The sequence below is a fragment of the Pipistrellus hanaki genome (genome assembly GCF_964339955.1).
Source record: "Pipistrellus hanaki genome assembly, chromosome: 6".
Taxonomy (NCBI): domain Eukaryota; kingdom Metazoa; phylum Chordata; class Mammalia; order Chiroptera; family Vespertilionidae; genus Pipistrellus; species Pipistrellus hanaki.
Window position 1 is genome coordinate 70,457,085 of NC_140508.1, and position 19,527 is coordinate 70,476,611.

Here is a 19,527-nt window from a genome sequence, read left to right on the forward strand (position 1 = left end):
TGGCTAAAGAGAAACACTTCACTCAAAGACACACTCATCTCTGGGGGTGGAGGAGCCGAGGAGCTATCCCAACTTTGAAGCTTCCTGTGGGACCAATGGAGGCCTTTGTTGTGCTTTGGAATCCATTCCTTCACACTGTGTACATGAGGGCCATGTCATTGTACCTGTCAATGTTGATGTCATCACTTTGTAAGCAGTTAAAAATATACCTGTATAATTTTAGCTTTATAAGTTCCTCCTACTAATTATTGCATGTGTAGTTTAAAATTCTCTAATAATATGTCAGAAGGACATAGTGTGTGTGTGTGTGTGTGTGTGTGTGTGTGTGTGTGTGTGAACTTATTATCAAAGGGTGACTTGTAAGCAAAAGGTAAACATAACAGGTGCAGGATTGAGTTCTTTTTAATTCTTCTTTTCTAATTCCTTACTATAAGGATTTTTTTAAAGAAAGTTATAGAATAATACTCTTTGATGTGTTTATAACCAAAGTCTGATGTGATCAATATTTATGAATCTATCAAGTCTTTCATATTGTATGCATGTGTAGTTATTATGGGTTCCAGGATATTTCATAGCACTGTAGCATTCATTTCTAATTTCAAAGCCTGCCAGACAGCCATATCCCCTCGATTAAGACCTGAGCTAGATTCCTACTTGCAGCACACCCTTGACTAAGGACAGGGTGGGTAAAAAGCTTGTACTAGCTGAGAAACCTCTGCCTACATTAAAATGAAACATGCAAGCCAATAACTGATGCTGCGAACCTTGCAAACCCTCTCACTAGCAGTCCTGGTGAAAGAGAACATTCCCTTCACCTTGTCCACTGAATAAAACCCCTAAATTTTGCCTGGATACTGTTGTTGAGATATTTATTAAACTTTTTCATGGAGGATGAAAAACTATGCTAGAAGAAAGCTATTGCTGTACCATCTCAATAAATATGCCTGCTGTTTTTCTTGAGACTAAAGAAAACAACAGAACACTGTTAATGGTTAACATTTGTACAGTAATTTACAGCCTACAGAACCCTTCTACATACATTTATTGCACTAAATCTTTGAGAGAATAACCTACTGAATTTTACAGCAAGGAAATGGAGACTTGGAAAGGTTAGGCAAAACCATCCATGATTCTGCTCATAAATATTTTCTATATTACAGGAAGTTTTTAAATATCTTTAGTAAACTAAAGAGTGAGATAGAGATTAGATGTGTCCATATCTCATATACTAGATAAATATTAGATAGCAAAAGATCAAATGACTGATTAATGCCAAACTTTGGCCATCATTGACCCCTCAGGGAAAGAGTTACTTTATCAATATTTTTCTATAGGAAAGGAGACTTTGTGGTAGAACATATCTTTTTTTTTATTTTTTACCTTAACCGTTGACAAGCAAAATTATTTTTTCAGTGGAATTAATGAAGTTATAGCTATATTTATTAGAGTTGATAGCCATCTTATAGAAATTGGCTCTGTATCCTGTTAGCTATAGTTAATTACTAAGGTTTGTAAGGGAAACCCTTCTTGGAAAACTTATAGTTATAACATCCCCACATTGGAATTATGTTTCAAAAATACTAAATTGCACTATCATTCATTTAGACTCAATGATGGAACTCTAAGAGAATTTTTGTAGTTTCAATGGACATCTCAGTTTGTGTGAAACTGTCTAATGACTGATTTTCCGGTTGGGTCCATCATTATATTATAGGTACAGGACACAGAAATGACTCTTCTTGATTATTTACAGAACTCCAGGAACAATTTGATCTCACACTAAATACAACTGAGCATTTAAATCATAGCAATCCTCCTATAAAGAGATAAAAATTCAACATAATTGGCCACCAGTGACTGAGACCAGATTAAGAAGTACATCCCTTTAGCTTTAATTACATTATCTTTTATAGTTGCTTATGTGGTAATACACTAGACAAATTCTAACAGATATTAAAGTGTTAAGACTAAATTGTATAATTTTTCATTGATTCACACAATTCCACCAAAGTTATCATGTTAAAAGTCAATGCTTTAATAAGAAACATTATAATTAGTTGCAATTAATATACAATGATTATATGGGTGTGCACACAAATATTTGTTTTGTCCATTTGAATTGCAAGGTATTCTCATATTGATAGGGAACAAGTTACAAAAATAGATGCAAATGACTCCTGATTTGATGCCTCAATGTTCATGACTGACTTAAATACACTTGCTAATTTTAGGCTCTATGATATACTGTCTCAATAAAAGGCTTAAATTCAACATCATTCTTAATCACTAATCTTTTCCAGGGAGGACTGTTCACATTTTTTTAAAACATACTTCATTGATTTTTTACAGAGAGAAAGGGAGAGGGATAGAAAGCTAGAAACATTGATAAGAGAGATGTGCCCACAACCAATGTACATGCCCTTTACTGGAATTGAACCTGGGACCCCTCAGTCCACAGACAGACACTATCCACTGAGCCAAACCAGTTTTGCATCTCACATTTTTCTAAATGCCTAGCCAATGTTTTTTCTATCCTATAGTGGGAAACTACTGTGTTACATTGTTGAAGGAAAGAAACAAAGCTAGAATTAGAAAATATTCAATATTAACACAGGAGACATGATATTTATAATAAAATCTCTTCATTTGCAATCATATAGCCTTTTGTGCATAGTTGATATGAAAAATATATTATTTCTCCCATGGAAATTTCACCTATTCTGCCATTAAATTAAAAATATTTCAGGCTGCCCAGCCAGTGTGGCTCATTGGTTGAGCATCAACCTTTGAAGCAGGAGGAGGTCACATACTTAATTCCCAATCAGGGCACATGCCCGAGTTGTAGGCTCAATCTCCAGTGTGGAGCGTGCATGAGGCAGCTGATCAAGGATTCTCTCTTATTATTGATGTTTCTATCTCTTTCTCTCTGAAATCAATAAAAAATATTTTTAAAAATATTACAGACGACACAGGCCACAATCATAGCTGCATTGGCAGTTCCCTGTCCCTCAACTTCCTGCCCAGCAGTTAGGTATTCTGATTACCTTCCATGGCAGACCATTGCCAGGAAATGGAATGCTACTCAACAGCTAGAAATAACGGGGATAGCTAACTCAGAGATAACTATTAGATAGCAAAAGATCAAATGACTGATTAATGTCAAACTTGGGCCATCATTGACCCCTTAGGGAAAGAGTTACTTTATCAATATTTTTCTATAGGAAAGGAGACTTTGACTTCTGCCTTTATCCTTACTCTTCTCCTTCTAGCACCGGAAAACTAACATTCTGCTCCAGCTACCAGAGTCTTTTTACTTTAATTACCAGCTACGCCAAACCTGGCTTATTGGATGGTGACTCGGGATAATTAATCCATTAGTATCTGCTATACCAACTAGATGCTAACTTACTGCTTACATGGCTTGGAAACCTGGCTATTGGAACTTCTTATTCTTGTGACAACTGAGACATTGATTCTTGACACTTTGGCTGGGCTATTCAATGAATAGGGGACTTCTTATTTGGAAAGGGGACATCTTAACCAATGGCCCCTGCACTAAAATAGATGAAAGAAAACAACAACAATAAAGCTTCCCTTAGTTCTTGGATGAGATTCGTAGACAATACAAGTGATATAAATCAGTTACACTATTTTAACTTGCATTCATCACCCCTGACATGATATAGCGGGGCACTGTGGGTGCATGTGCAAAGTGTTCTTAAGTGTTCAGGAGGCCAGTCTCTCTGAGTGTGCAGGTGCGTGTGTAGACATATAGGGAGAGATAGGAAACAGTTTGCATCTGTACATGGGGTTGTAGTGTTAGATACATACATTGTTGATAGAACTTCCTCTAATGTAATTTTTTAAATACCATTGAGCTCCATTATCTGGAAAGCAGGTTCATATCTCACATGTTACTGTGCATATAGTTCAATGTTTTTTTCCCCAAACTAATTTTCTGGAGAGAAAAATAAAGTCATTATCATAATTTAATTCAGTAGATAATGTTCAGTTCCTAATCACTAATGGCTAAAGAGAGGATCGCTAATTACACAATGAAAGGCTATGCTGAACCTTCATTAGGCTTATGTAAATATCCCAACAATGGCCCTGGCTCCCAGAGGTCACCCTGTGTGCTTCTGGGAGAAGCAGACTATGGCGGTTGCCAAGAGTAACTCCGCTTCAAGCCTGTGCACAGGCCAGAGCTGAAGGGCTGGGTAACGCGGGCCTACAGTGTGTCCCACATACACAGAGGGCTCTGTCCTTCTCTCCCCCATCCTCCCCTGGGGTCAGCCTCAAGGCTGCATTTACAGGAGAGCTGGCCTCTCCCATCTGTGCACACAGCCCACCCTGCATCTCTAAGGAATGGGGGAGCTATTCTTTGAAGACCTGATTGAATAAGGCAGGAAAAAAAAGCAACCTGTCATTGATAAGGGGCTATGTGTCCTGTCGCATTTTAGGATTTTTTGTCTTTATTTTCCTTTACTCTCATTCCAATCCAATGCCAAGTATGAAAAACAGTAGCCAAGAGTGTAGCATCCACTGACAACACTTTACCACCTAGAGAGGAAAGGAATGAAGTACAGAGCTTTTCTGAGGCTTCCCCCAGTCAGAAGGTAAAGGATGCTTCTGCCCCGGGAGCCTTGCTCTCTTACAGTCACACAGGCCGAATGAATCAGAGCCCTTGTGGAGTGCAAGAGGCCACTAATGAAGGGCTGCCTCTTGGTAAGGGGGTAGGTGACATTGAATATCTATAATTGGTCTATTGAATAAGCCAAACTACTGAAATATCAGAGTACTTTTATAAGCATCTACTTTCAAACACACCTTGTCAGATCTATTTCTTACCTCTGATAGCAGTATGGGACACACACACACACACACACACACACACACACACACACACACATGCACACACACACCACATGAGAGGTAAATCAAACATTAACCTAATGATCAATGTAAAATTTCTTCCCCTGTTATAGAGTAAGCCTGAGACCAGGAATGCGGAAGGAGTAGTGGGACCATCTGTCACCTGTTGTTTCAGTCTCTTGGATCCATTTTCCCTTCCTTGGCTTATGGCTTTTTCGGGATCAGAGAAGAGAGGACAGAGTTAGAGTAAAGATACAAAGGCTGTTTTTCTCAACTTGTGCTCTTAAAAATCGACCACCACAGAAGGTTTCTGCATGCCTCCTTTTTGTGAGGCAGCTCTCATCCACTTTAGGAATCCATCACTGGATCCTTCCTTGAAACAGGCAAGGTACGGTCCAGCTGACCTTGCACACCAGCTCCCCAGTCCAGCTCCACCCCAGACAGTGACCCTCTAGCCTTCTGGATGGATTGGACTCGGCAGGCAGGGCCTCTTGGGCAGGGTCCTTTCCAGATGCCTGCAGCCCGGCTCTCTTCCCTTGCAGCTCACACCTGTGTTCCTCCCACAGCGGGAAGCAGAGCTTGTCTCCACAGTTGCCTCCCCGTTTCTCTCCCAGCATCATTGTGGGGAGTTCCAGAGTGCTTTCACTCAGAATGAGTTGCCATTTCCCATTTTTTGCTAGCATCCTAGAAAACACACACACACACACACACACACACACACACACACACACTGTTCAAAGGGTTTCCTTACAGTCTCTACAACTTGCCTTGTTGGGGGAGAAAATACCAGGACAATCTCTAATCCTATGGATTTCAGCACTTCAGAGACCCCCGTCCTCATGAGCAATTGACTATAAGATGATCACTGGGATTCTGGTCAGTTCAACAAATCCTAAAAAACTGTATCTCACACTCTTCTTCAGAAACAGGGGATTACTCACCTTGCATTTTCCTCGGCTTTATGGCCATAGTTGGGCACCAATGTTAACCAGAATTTGTGACTTGAGTAGCAGCCAGTGTTAACATCAGTGGGGCCCACTGTCATTGCTAATGAGATGATGCAGTTTTTAAACCACGGCTCACATTACAGACCGTGAGTTTAGAGATTCCTTTTCTCCTACTTATCCATGACTGCTTCGGCACAAGAGCATGCACTCAGACACACAAATGAAGTCACACTGATGCTTAAAGCACATGGAGTGGAAAGAGAAGGAGTCTATCAGAGAAATTAGTGATCTTGAACAGAAGTTAATTATCCTTTTTCATACTGAGATAGTTCCTTTATTCACCTTTGACTGTTGCATTTTTTTGTTTTAATAAGGAGAAAAGAAAAAGTTGTCCTTATAAGCACTACGAGATTCAAAATCTTTAGATATATGATTAGAGATACACAAAATATAACACGGTGATAGCCACTTAAATTACAGAAACCAAAGAAAGACTATGTCAGCTGGACAGTGTGACTCAGTGGTTGAGTGTCAACCTATGAACCAGTTGGTCTCAGTTCAATTCCTGGTCAGGGCACATGCCCAGGCTGTGGGCTTGATAACCAGTGTGGGGCATATAGGAGGCAGCTGATCAATGCTTCTCTCTCATCATTGATGTTTCCATCTTTCTCTCCCTCTCCTTTCCTCTCTGAAATATATATATATTTTAAAAGACTACGCATCATACATTTCAGCTACTTTCCACTAAACTTACTACTGGGAAAGATTAAGAAAATATTTTTATGTTTAAGATATTATTTTTCGACCAACTTTCATTGACTCAAGACTACATATGTGTGTAAACATCTATATGTTTACACATGTATGTAAATACATACTACACACATATGCAGTATATTTATATAAAACACTGAAGGAAAAAGGCAGATCATAAAAGAGAGGGGAGAACACAGTAATTTAGTGGTATTGTCTTCACCACCAGAAGCAACTATTATTCATAATGATAACTATATCTTACTGGATGGATATATATAGATAAATGGATATCTAAGTATATATCTACTTAGCTATCCACTTATCTATGTACATATATCCATATATAGATGTAATTTGCTAGGCAAAATATACTATCAACACACAAATGTGTAATCTAATTAACAAAATAATTATATAATTTCAAATCGACTGAGAGACAGGGAAAACCATGGGTTTTAGAGGCAGACAACGAATAACTGTAACTACTTGTGCCAGAGCAGAGTGCCCCTCCACTTACCAGGCTTCGGGACAATAAGCTGTACACTGGTCTGGGCATTGCCGGCCTCATTCTCAGCCACACACTGATAAAAGCCCTCGTCCGACTTGACCACTCCAAGGATCCGTAAGTTGCTTCCTCCCTAGAGTGAAGGAAAGGCGACGTGAAATATTTTAAAAAGAAAAAAAAAACACACCTCAAAGTAAAAAGTGAACATAAACCTATTTTAATAAAACTTCACAGAAGAAATAAGAAGAGAAGCCCTGAGTATTCCCAGCTTCACAGGTACGTCTGTGTTGACTGGGAAAGTCATGGCTTCCGAATTCTGTGCTGGATCCAAGGGCATCGACTTGACCTAGTTCTGCAATGAAAAATGTACTCCCCAAAGTACACAACATCCTCAGTGTCTGAAAGAGCAGTAAACAGAAAACTCTCCTATTAGCAACAGAAGAAGCAAAAGGTAGCAACAAAAGACATCTCATGCTTTGATTTGTTATTGAAAGAAGCTGAGGTTTAGCAGCTACTGGATAGGAAAAAAAAAAACACACACACACACAAAAAGAAACAAAAACACCCCTCTTTGCAGCTTCTAAGGGACAAGAAATCTCAGGTAGATATTTTCTACAATTGTTTATCCAGAAAATATGTCTGAAAATCCTTTTAACATTTTCATTGCTTTGACATGTACAATTTTGGAATTTGTACCGGGTGGATATTTTATGCCCATTGCATCTTGTTTTATGACCAAAATGCTTCACTTCAGTAATCAATACATTATAGATAGCAAGGTTATCATTTATTTCATATAAACTGAGCCACCCTCTTTTTCAAGGATGGATGATAAAACGTACTAGAGAGAGCATTTAATTATACTAACTCAGTTTATCTTTCATATTAGTGCAAGAGTTAGTTCAGTAAGTGAGACGTGTTAAATCACTTCCCCTGAAGTCATTAAGAGATAAATATTACCTCGTGGGGAATTCTTAATTGTTTTTAGTATCTTGTAGTTGGTTCTTGGCTAATATAAAGTTCTAAGATAAAGCTGACTAACTTCTAATTAAAAATTCACATGTAAGTTACTATCTGTGCCAAATGTTACCTGTACAGCAGACAATGGCTCTCTGATTTCTAGAGCGATTGGGGAGGTATTTTTAAGCACAATTTAATGTGAATAGGGCTCCTGCTATACATTTTCTTTTCACCTTAAGAAAAGAAATGCTGAAAGAGGTTGGCTGTAATGAGTCAAGCTGGGAGAAAGATTATTCAAACTGTAGAAAAACATAAATGTTGCATTTTATCATGTGTCCTTAAGGGCACTCAGTAATTTCTTTTTACGTGCAAGTAGCATATATTTTAGGCATAAACAACAAGTCTCCCAATGGCAGGTCATTTTTAATTCAGTGGTAGTAGCAATAGCACTTAAACTAATGGATTGGTGTGGCATTCAAGTTAAAAATTTCCTCTTTCTTACTCTATTCCCAAGCAATTAAACAAATGGGACTAAAAGGGGGGGGGGAATAAGTGGTGATAGAAGTGACAAAAAATGTTTTGTGATTTTATCCCTTAAGAACCCTTATAGTATGGCATAATGCATAATGCAGGCATGCACAGGCCAGGGAAGTTCCTGAAAGTTCTAGCATTGAGAGCCGGGGAAGGCCATGGAGAGGGCTTGAGCCTCAGCCCGCAGGGCACCTATGTTCCAGCCCCATTCTATGGGGAGACCTGGCTTAGAAGAACACTCTGGAACACTCTTCTTTGACAGATGTGGACCCCACATATCTTTCTTTGGCTGCAAAAGTTCTTTAACATTTGGAAAGAGTTTCTCGTATGTTTATATATGTGAATTCAGAACCTCCGATGCTAACCTACATCTCAAGGAGAGTTTTTGTAGACCATTTTCCAATGAGCAAAGAATTCTGCCGGTGAAAAGAACAACAATAATATGGGATTGAGCTTTCACTCTGTACCAGGACAACTACTCAGTGACTAGGGCACCATTACCCCTATTATCTCCCATGGGGATAGGAAACTAGGGTGTCCTGAGACTTACAGTAAATGAGAACTACCACGCTGAGCTTTAAGATGTTCAAAATTACAAGGCAATGTCACCTCTGGCTTCTCTGCCATGGCTGCTACCACCATCCCTGCCAGCATCACCCCTGTCCTGCCTACTCTCATGAAAGGCCAGCTGTTCCTTGCTGGAAGGGAAGTTGCCCGTATCACCCAAGTAAGACTCCGAAAATCATAAGTAGCACACCTAATGGAACTTCATTACAATAGGTAAGCCACGGCAGTAACAGATTCCTGGCCCCATATAGTCCAGAGCAAGGTCCTAAACTGTTTTCCCAAGGACAGTAATGAGAATACTTGGAAATAAGTCTTAAGTCCTCTGTTTTTTCTCTGTGTAAAACCTAGTCTGTTAAAAACAAAAAGGCATTGGGGGGAGACTGGCTTGTGTTGCTCAGGGGTTGGAGTATCAGCTCACAGGCAGACCAGAAAGTCTTGGATTCCATTCACAATCAAAGGCGTGTTTAATTTCTGGGCCCCCCAAAAAAAGAAGGGTGGGGGAGGGGGAGGTGTTTGATTACTCTTTTTAACTCAAAAATTCCAAGTCTAGAATCACTTGCTTTCTTAGGACAATTGTGTTCAACACATCACACCAATGCCAAACAGGAACCTTCTTCCCAGGACAGGAAAACACCTGAAGACAGTCAGCCATGAGTGGGGTTGGAAAGCAAATGTGAGAAGGGATGATTACCACGATCTGAAAATAGTCGCTAGGAATGACCACGTCTCCGTTCTTCATCCAGGTCACCGTGGGCACCGGCTTCCCAGAGACCGCGCACTCGAACTCGATGTCCATGCTCTCGTAGGCGTAGAGGTTGGAGGGGTGATTTAAAAACCAGGGAGGCACTGCAAAGACAGGAACAAAAGCCAGTGGCCACATGTAAATCTGCATGCCAAGGTTTTCACTGAATTAAAACACCCTGCTCTGGGACAGAAAATATTTGTAATTCAAATAATTTCTCCAAACCCTTGGTTGGTTATACAAGAACTACTTCAGAACACATCTATTTATCTATTTCCTTCTCCTCTCGCCCCCTCCCCTGCCTCCAAATGCAGTTAAACAATTTCAGTTCATGGTGTTTTTTCCAGAAGAAAAAAACAGAGAGAGAAAAATGAAAACACTTTTGGAAAGAAAAACAAAAACAAAAACAAAAACAAAAACAAAACTAACTACAGAGAATGAACATTCTGAATATCCAAGCAATGGCATCCAATTGACCTGCCCTGAAAAAGAACATAAAACTATGAAAACTAGGCTAATAAAGTAAATAAGAACATGCTAACAGGATTCAAGACAGCCCTGGGTACAGGAGAAGAAAGCTTTGTGTCCCTGTAATTCTAGAGTTTCATTAGGATTTAGTTAATGGGATAGACTCATTCCCTGTTGAAATTGGCTGTGATAACAGGGTTCAAAAAATGACTGTCCTTCTTACGGTGGGCACATTGCTATTGTCCTAGCAATCTGTATTATCATTTTCTCAGCATGTATATAATATCCTAGTGTGATTTAATGTCTTAATTACCATAATGCTAGTAATTCTGTAATGGAAATTTGCGGCTGAAAGAAATTTACAAATATGACACACCCTTGCTAATGAATCTTCCAGGTTTGGACCCTCAAAACTCTGCCTGAGAGAGGAAGATTTTAAAAAGCAATGTTCATCCTCTTCCACTGGGAATCTTAAAGCGATGACAGAATTGAATATTCATATTGCCTGAGACCCAGGTTATAAGCACAGTGCAGTAGCAGCCTTGATCTCCTTTCCACTGGGGACATAAGTATGCAATTTTTTATGCATATATAAAGTTATATTGTACTTTTTTGTCATTGTTGTTGTTATGCTCAATGAGTAAGGAGTGCTAATTTTTGCTTCTTTGAGTAACCACCATATTTTGCTCTTTCCAACCACAATCAGCAAAACCCCCAGATGTCAAAGTGAATTTATTATCTTTGATGGGAAAGCTACTAGGAAGCTCCCAGGATTCAAATTCTAGTTATTCTACTTAATGATTTTGAAAATCTCAATCACAATTTTCTCCCTCTCCTCTCTACCTCTCTCTTCTCCATCCTTTCTTCCTTCCTCCCTCCTGACATGTCTTATTTTTCTAAATTTTAATTAAATATTTGGATCTAGAATACTAAACAACTTTTAAATTTTTAAATCTTTCTCAGTAGAAAATTAACTTAGATGTCTTGTCTGGGTGGCAGTAATATTCATAAATTAAAGACATGATAAAAGGTATGCCTGAGACATTTTCTAAAGCAAATGTATCCTCATTGTACACACTAGGCTAATTTTTTTCTTTATAAATAATAATAATATCATAAAATAATAATATCATTTATATCATAAAAAGTATGAAACTTTTTATGTTCCCTTTCCAATGATCCAAAAAGGTCAGAAATATTTCTTAAATGCCACTGAGCAAATATATTAGTTGTTTCATTTGGATTGTGTCCTCAATTTTATACAGGTGTTGATTAAGTGTGTATTTACTAGTCAATGTTTATTGAGAGCTGACCATGCCCAATGTATTAGTCTCCATACTTTTTATTTATTTATTTTAAGTCTATTTTATTAATTTTTTACCAAGATGAAGGGAGAGGGATAGTTAGAAATATTAATGAGAGAGAAACATTGATCAGCTGCCCTCCTACACACCTACTACTGGGGATGTATCTGCAACCAAGGTACATGCCCTTGACCAGAATAGAACCTGGGACCCTTCAGTCCACAGGCCAATGCTCTATCCACTGAGACAAACCAGTCAGGGCAGTCTCCAAATTTTTTAAATTTTTATATTCACTATAATTCTCTGAGGCAGGCCCTTTTCTAATTCCAACTCTTTGATCATTCTATTTTCTCATCCTAAACTGTTTTCACTTTCATCTTGAGTCTAGACACCCTACCTATCCTTCAAAAGGATGTCCTTATTATTTTTCTTATAAATTTTTCTCTCCTTTAAGAATACCTGTAGTATTTATTTTACCTGTTTTATAGCACTGACATGATAACTTTAGCATTAGTTTGTATGTCCTTGGGTGAAAAGGCTCTATCCCGTGAACATGAAATCAATTCATGGCTTAACGTAATTTTGATCATTATGCTATTCTGAGAGAGAGTGGACAAATGAAGTTTACCCAGGTTTTCTCTTATTTGGTTCTTTGTCTTTTTCTGTGATCAGCAGGTTAAGGTCTATTCATCCCATTTTATGATTGCTTCCTAGTATGTAGGATCAAGGTATAATAATCACATTATACTTTTCACAGCTCTGTAGGTCTATATTCTTAACACAAATTGAAATTGGGAATAAAGAGTGAATGTAGGTTATCAATGGCTGTGGATATCTTTCATAATCAGGAAAAAATAAGCATTTTTCTGATTATGGATCCCTAAAGGAACTGCATTCCTCAGATGATGTGATTTTTATTCATTCTTTAAGAGGAGCTCAAATACCTCCTTTCCTTGAAATTCTGTCTTTAGTGAAGCTGGCAATGGATTTTTCTGCTCTTTGTAATGCTCTCTCTGTGCCCAATTTTTATAGTGCTTATTATTTCAGATATCTTTTAAATATATCATTATTTATCAGCCTAGATGGTAATTCTTAAAGGGACCTGCAGCATATGCTTTTGTTTTTTTTAATTCCTTTGGATATTACATAGTTCCCTCTCTCACTCTGGCAGAAGAAATTGTTTCACTTTTTTAAACTATTTGGTAGGCAGCAACTCTTAATGAGTTAATAAAGATAAAGTTTCATGAATTTTCAAGTTTATCACATTGTTCAATTTGCATAATAATAGGACGCTTTAGAAAATTTCTTAAGTACAATGTTACAACAATTTCAGACAATATATTGATTTTTTAATACTTTTCTTCTTTGGATGAAGTAAAATTCATGACCATAAATAAATTATCCACATTCCCATCAGACTATGGTTTCTCAGGATTTTTTCAAGTACTTAAAGTCCATATATAGATCATTATTTTTATTTGGTGCTGAGGTAAGAAAGAATAATGACTAATATGCAACAGAAATATAGAAATATACACTTGTTTTTTAATATACTTCTTATACTTAAAATTGACTAACAGATGGAAGATGAAAGGTACTTCTATATGACAATAGTGAGATTATACAACTAAACCTTAAATTTGGGTAAACATTTACTGTAAATTTATTTGTTTTTCTAAGAAGTGTCTATGCTGTGGCAAATGACTGGAACTTTGCAGAGCAAAGTTTCTTCTGTAATTTCAGTCCCCAAACTTACAGGGCTTGGAGAATCCTGCCTACGCAACCTAAAGAATATGATGGGCTTAATTTCACACTGGAGGCCCGATGCATGACATTCATGCACTGGAGAGGTGAGGGGATCCCCCCTCAGCCTGGCCTGCGCCCTCTAGCAGTCCGGGAGCCCTTGAGAGATGTCCAACTTAGTTCCATCAGTTAGACATCCTTAGTGCTGCCACGGATACAGGAGAGGCTCCTGCCACAGCCCCTGCAGTCAGCCATCAGCCCCACTTATGGCTGAGCAGCGTACCCTCTTATGCACTGACCACCAGGGGGCAGCTCCTGCATTGAGCGTCTTCCCCCTGGTGGTCAGTGCACTCATAGCAGCTAGTTGTTCCAACATTCGGTCGATTTGCATATTAGCCTTTATTATATAGCATAATAAATCTTAAGTAATGTCCCATACTGTTCTCTAATTTTATTTAGACTTGAATTTTAGTCTTTCTTCCTTTAGATACATTATTTAACAATTATTTTCCAGTTATTTAGGTGCATAAGAAATGTGGGTCAATTTTACAATAGGGCTCTAACACACATAATTAATATTCTCCATAAGACCTTGACTTTGAAAAGAAACTATACATCCTAAAGGCTTACAGTGGCTCTTTAAAATTGCAAAATTATGTTTAAAATTATGCAGATGAATGAAAAATAGGCAGCAGAAGCCACTCTGGTGAATGAGAAAGAATCAAGCACAAGAACAGATTTTTGAGGTTTTATTGGAGGGAATATAAAAGCTACAAGATCCTTGAGTGGCTGCATTTCTGTGTTGAGGACATTGAAAGGCTGGCTTGGCTCCTTTCCCTGGATCCTAACACCTTTCTTTACCTCTTCAAGCACTTCAGAATTACTCACTTTATTGTTGAAATAGTGGAGATAAGACTATTGGTCTACTCTTGAGTGCAAATATCTGAAGGAAGTGACCATACCAGATGCCTAGAATATGATTATTGGCCAATTGTGCTACCTCTATATCCAAAATAAATGTGTTCCTTTAATTTCAGTACTGCAGTTGTATCAACAAACAATTTCACTTTAAGGAGCCATAGTTTCATATGGAATCATATTCAGATTGGTACAGTGGAAGCAATATGGAATTGAATGTAAATTTAGAGACAACATGTCATAGGATAGAAATATTTCATATAAATTTAGGTTTCCATGTAAAACATACATCAACTAAACCCTAGTTTTAAGGAATAATGTTTCTTTAAAAAATAGTTTTTATTGATTTTTACAGAGAGGAAGGGAGAGGAATAGAGAGATAGGAACATAAATGAGAGAAAAACAATTGGCTGCCTCTCACATACCCTCTACTAGGGATGTGCCCACAACTAAGGTACATGCCCTTGACCAGAATCAAACCTGGGACCCTTTAGTCAGCAGGTCTATGCTCCATCCACTGAAACAAACTGGTTACGGCAGGAATAATGTCTCTAATGTTTCTAATGGACTGCTCAATTTACAGGTTTGAAATTGTTCTCTCACATCACAGTTTCAATTCTTTCTGCACCAACTTTTGTTTCCAAAGTATCTTTCTTTCAACTAACTTGATCACTAAATGTATAATCCTCCTCCTCTTTTATTAACAATCCTACACTTATCTCCAGGCTTATTCTTACCTGACAAGTAAGTTAAAATCTGCTGAATATTTCTCTCTAGTTTTCGCTTTCCTACCTGCACACCTGTCCTCCCCCGTAGGGTTGGCTGTTGAGATTTGCATTTCATTCTCTAAATTGTCTCTCCCTTATACCTGTCTATACTCTCCTAAAAAAATTAGGTTGGGTGAAATTTGGTTCTCCCCTTAAGGGACTAGAATGTGTTTTATATTAAAAATAAAAGTACACTTGAATCTTTTTCTATTAATATTGACTAGGGCTGCCATTATTCTGGAAAAACATGTTTTTTTAAGCTATGGATTTTATTCTTAGCATTTTCTATTCATTTTCTGTCTCCAAATGAGTAATAGCTATGGAAAAGCTAAGTGAGGAACACATTAAAAACATAAGGGTACACTTTTTTCCGTTTAATTAATACTAATCACAATTATAGAATATAGAAGCATTAGACTATAAGCTCTTCTACTATAATTGGCAAAGATGCTATTTTGTTCATCTTAGAATAATGAACAATTTAGACCTTTGGATTTTCTTTTCCACACGCCATTAGTACTTATTGTGAGCACAATATGCCCAAATAATTTTCTCCTCCTATGTAAAAATTATTGGCCTTGTGATATAGGGGTGAAGAATATGTGATCTTCAGGCTTTATTTTCAAGTCTTTTATATATGCTTCAAAACCATTTCAGTTCTCTCCTCACAACTGTCTTCACCCAGATAAAAAATCCCATTAACCTCCCTCAATCCACCCTCTTTCTTTAATCAGGGTAGATTTTTTTTTTTCTAAATTCAGACTGAGCTTTCTTTTTCTTTCTTTTTAATTGTGAAACCTGAAATTAGGAAAGTAACGTTGTGAGGCTCAAACCAGTGATAAAAATTATAGTAGCATTGTCTCAAGGCTTTCGTTGTATGTGCATCTGTTGTGATTGCTATGTCTTTGGAAACTCGATTTGTGTGGTATCAATGGCCTTCATTTGTTATTGGCGACTCTCTGGCAGTTACTTGTATGTGTGTGCATTTCTATATGTTTCTAAGTAAACTGTATGATTATACAGAATACCTATATTTCAAATGCCACATATATACATCGACACAAAAATATACATCTATACACATATTATTTAGAAACATCTTTTTCGCCAAAACCGGTTTGGCTCAATGGACAGAGTGTCGGCTTGGGGACTGAAGGGTCCCAGGTTTGATTCTGGTCAAGGGCATGTACCTTGGTTGTGGGCACATCCCCAGTAGGGGGTGTGCAGGAAGCAGCTGATCAATGTTTCTCTCTCATCAATGTTTCTAACTCTCTATCCCTCTCCCTTCCTCTCTTTGAATATAAATGAAATCAATAAAATATATTAAACAAAAAAATATACTACAGCCAGCAATCATGAGAAAATGAGAGAGAGAGAGAGAGAGAGAGAGAGAGAGAGAGAGAGAGAGAGAGGGGGGGAAAACAAAGCATACCATACAGAAGAAAATATAAAAGTTAAGTAGAAGGCAATTCCTCAAGTTGCTTCACATAATATATTAATTTAATATGAAAATGAATTCAATAAAACTAGAGGTCAAGCCAAAACCAGTTTGGCTCAGTGGATAGAGCGTCAGCCTGCTGACTGAAAGGTCCTGGGTTCGATTCAGGTCAAGGGCATGTACCTTGGCTGCGGGCACATCTCCAGTGAAGGGAGTGAAAGAGTCAGCTGATCAATGATTCTCTCTCATCGATGTTTCTAACTCTCTTTCCCTCTCTCTTTCTCTCTGTAAAAAATCAATAAAATATATATATTTTTAAAAATTAGAGGTCAAATACTACGTGATAAAACAATAGAATAACATGAACAGGGCGATAGCAGAACTAAGAAAACAAATCAGGGACCAAAACAACATAATTAGAGAGCCAATACACAAATTAGAGAGCATGGTAACATAATTAATACCACTAAATATCAAACTGCTCACACAGAGGAGACTTGAGATAATCAGTGAATGGAGATGAAAAGGCAAAAGGACTAAAGTAATTAGAGCAAAACTTGCAAGGAAAGAAGACAAGCAAAGATGATCCAACATTAAGATAACTGGCATTCTTGATGTAGCAAATTCACATGGGAACAGAAAGTACATTCACAGATAAAATAATAGGAAATTTTCTCTGAAAAATAAACCTTAATTTTTAGATTGCAATACTATACTTTCCGGGAAATTGAAAATACATTTCTTAAGAGTGAGGCATATATTTCAGCTATTGAATCTGGAGAATGACAAATTAGATGAACATTCAGACAGAAAAATCAACAGCAAAATACATCTTTGTTTGAGTGATACATTGGGTTCTTACATAGAACAATCCAATGTCAGAAGACAATGGAGAAATATATCTGATCGTTTATCTACAAAGAATATTAAATATGATTGTTTATCTACAGTCACATACTCAACTATGAAAGTGCTCAGAAAATGTAGCACTTCTAAAATAAGTCTGACAATAAAATCCACATAATTAACAATATCATCAAAAATAAAAGTTAGGCATTGTGAAAAAGGGACGAATGATGGATGCAGAATCCACTTCTATAAAGAAATTAAAGAAAGACAATGGAAATAATGGTTACTGAAGAGAATTCCATTGTTAAACACTTGAACAGGCATAACTAATAATATGCCTATCCAGACCAGAAGGTGGGGAAATGAGAAGATGAATGAGAATGCTAATCCCTGTTATGAAAGATGTTTTATAGTAATAATTTCATCAATCATGCCCTTAAGTGAGCTATGAAACATGGAATGCTGAGATTTGAGAAGATTTTTAATTCACATTGTTTATTTTCACAGAATTAATAGAGTAATTTTTCTTTTTTTCTTTTTTTTAAATATATATTTTATTGATTTTGTACAGAGAGGAAGGGAGAGAGATAGAGAGCTAGAAACATCGATGAGAGAGAGTCATCGATCAGCTGCCTCTTGCACACCCCCCACTGGGGACATGCCCGCAACCAAGGTACATGCCCTTGACCGGAATCGAACCCGGGACCCTTCAGTCCCCAAGCCGACGCTCTATCCATTGAGCTAAACCGGTCCCGGCAATTTTTCTAAAAATAATTTTTAAAAAGACTCTGGGAAGAAATATTCTAAGAAGTCACAGGGGTTATGGAAGTATAGATATATCTCTTTTCCTTTTTTGTATTTTTAAAATTTCCAATGATTCAAAAGATATTAACTAAAAATCTACCTACTGCAAGGGCTCAATGCTCTATCTTTAAGTAGAAGAACCTTCTAGAAATCCTAAGAGTTTCTATAAACTGTGCATAGATAAACATAGAGGGTAAACATATTTATCCTCCTTTCCCTTTTGAAAAAAAAAAAAATCATTCTTCTCCATTGGGGCTTAGAAGGACTTCAGAGAAACTCTTGCTGCTCATGACAAGAGCACAGAAACCCTTAAGGGAAATCACATAGAAGAAAGAACAATGCAAGGTTATAGAAGGCAAATGTGGTGAAGGAGATGACATACAGGATGACTTGAGAAAACCACCATATAAAAGACAAGAGACCCCTGAACTTGGTGCTACATCAGGGCAGATTATGAACACTGAGAACCTCACTCAACTTTTATTGCCTTCAAAGTGTTCCCTTGAAAATTTAGAAGATTCATTTGGAATCTGTATGTTCATGATTCTTTGGCACCCCTTCCTATGTCACTGGGGAGGGGACGATTGTGATGTTACTCCCAACCCTTTAATACCTCCAAGGAAGCAAAGCAACGTGCTGATCAGCTGTATATACTGAGTTTCCATAGTAACTTAAAGCTGCATAAGAACACTCTCTGCTGCTAAAACAAAGAAAGGAAGTTGGCGCCAAGCTTTTTTCCAGCTTTAAAATTCCTAGTCTAACATGAGAGTACATACAGCTAATCCAAGGCTGCTCTGCACAAACAGTTTATACAGGGTAGATATTAAAAAGAACACACTGGGAAAATAAAATTGTCAGTTTGCTTTTTATTCTGCCAGCAAAATAATATTTAGCTAGAATAAATGCATTGTTTAAAATAATAAATATCAACTAAAGTCTCATAAAAATCAAAGACTCAAGGGCAGGTCAAGGGTCATTGGTGCAATGCCTTGCTGCAAAATGACAGTATTCCTTTCATACTAACACAAATTACTTATTTTTAAGATTACTTGGTGAAAGGATATTTCCAGCACTGATTATATTCCAATTTTGAGGCTCTATCAGCCTTGGGTATTCCTACTTTTTTGACCTCAAGATACCTTAGTTATCACCCTACAGGTAAGACCAATCTCCATGGCAATTTCACTGCTTTACAAGTATGGATTTCAGAAACCATGGAAAAGGTGAGTGTTTACTAAAATTGGGTATACAAAAGCATCTAATTTAGAGTTACATCAGAATAATGAAACTGTTAATGCATGCATTTTGGAAATAGACCACCTGAAATGCAACTTTGCAACAGAGGTATAACACATA

General features: G+C 37.5%; 1 protein-coding gene across 1 annotated transcript in view; it reads right to left on the bottom strand.

The window, feature by feature from the left end:
• Positions 1–19,527, bottom strand: part of DCC (DCC netrin 1 receptor) — an 893,480-nt gene that overhangs the window by 331,062 nt on the left and 542,891 nt on the right. The window contains exons 6-7 of the mRNA XM_084888913.1: positions 9,830–9,984; positions 7,093–7,213 (exon numbers count right to left, since the gene is read on the bottom strand). Coding sequence (XP_084745039.1) covers positions 7,093–7,213; positions 9,830–9,984 — 276 coding nt within the window. The remainder of the gene's footprint in view (positions 1–7,092; positions 7,214–9,829; positions 9,985–19,527) is intronic.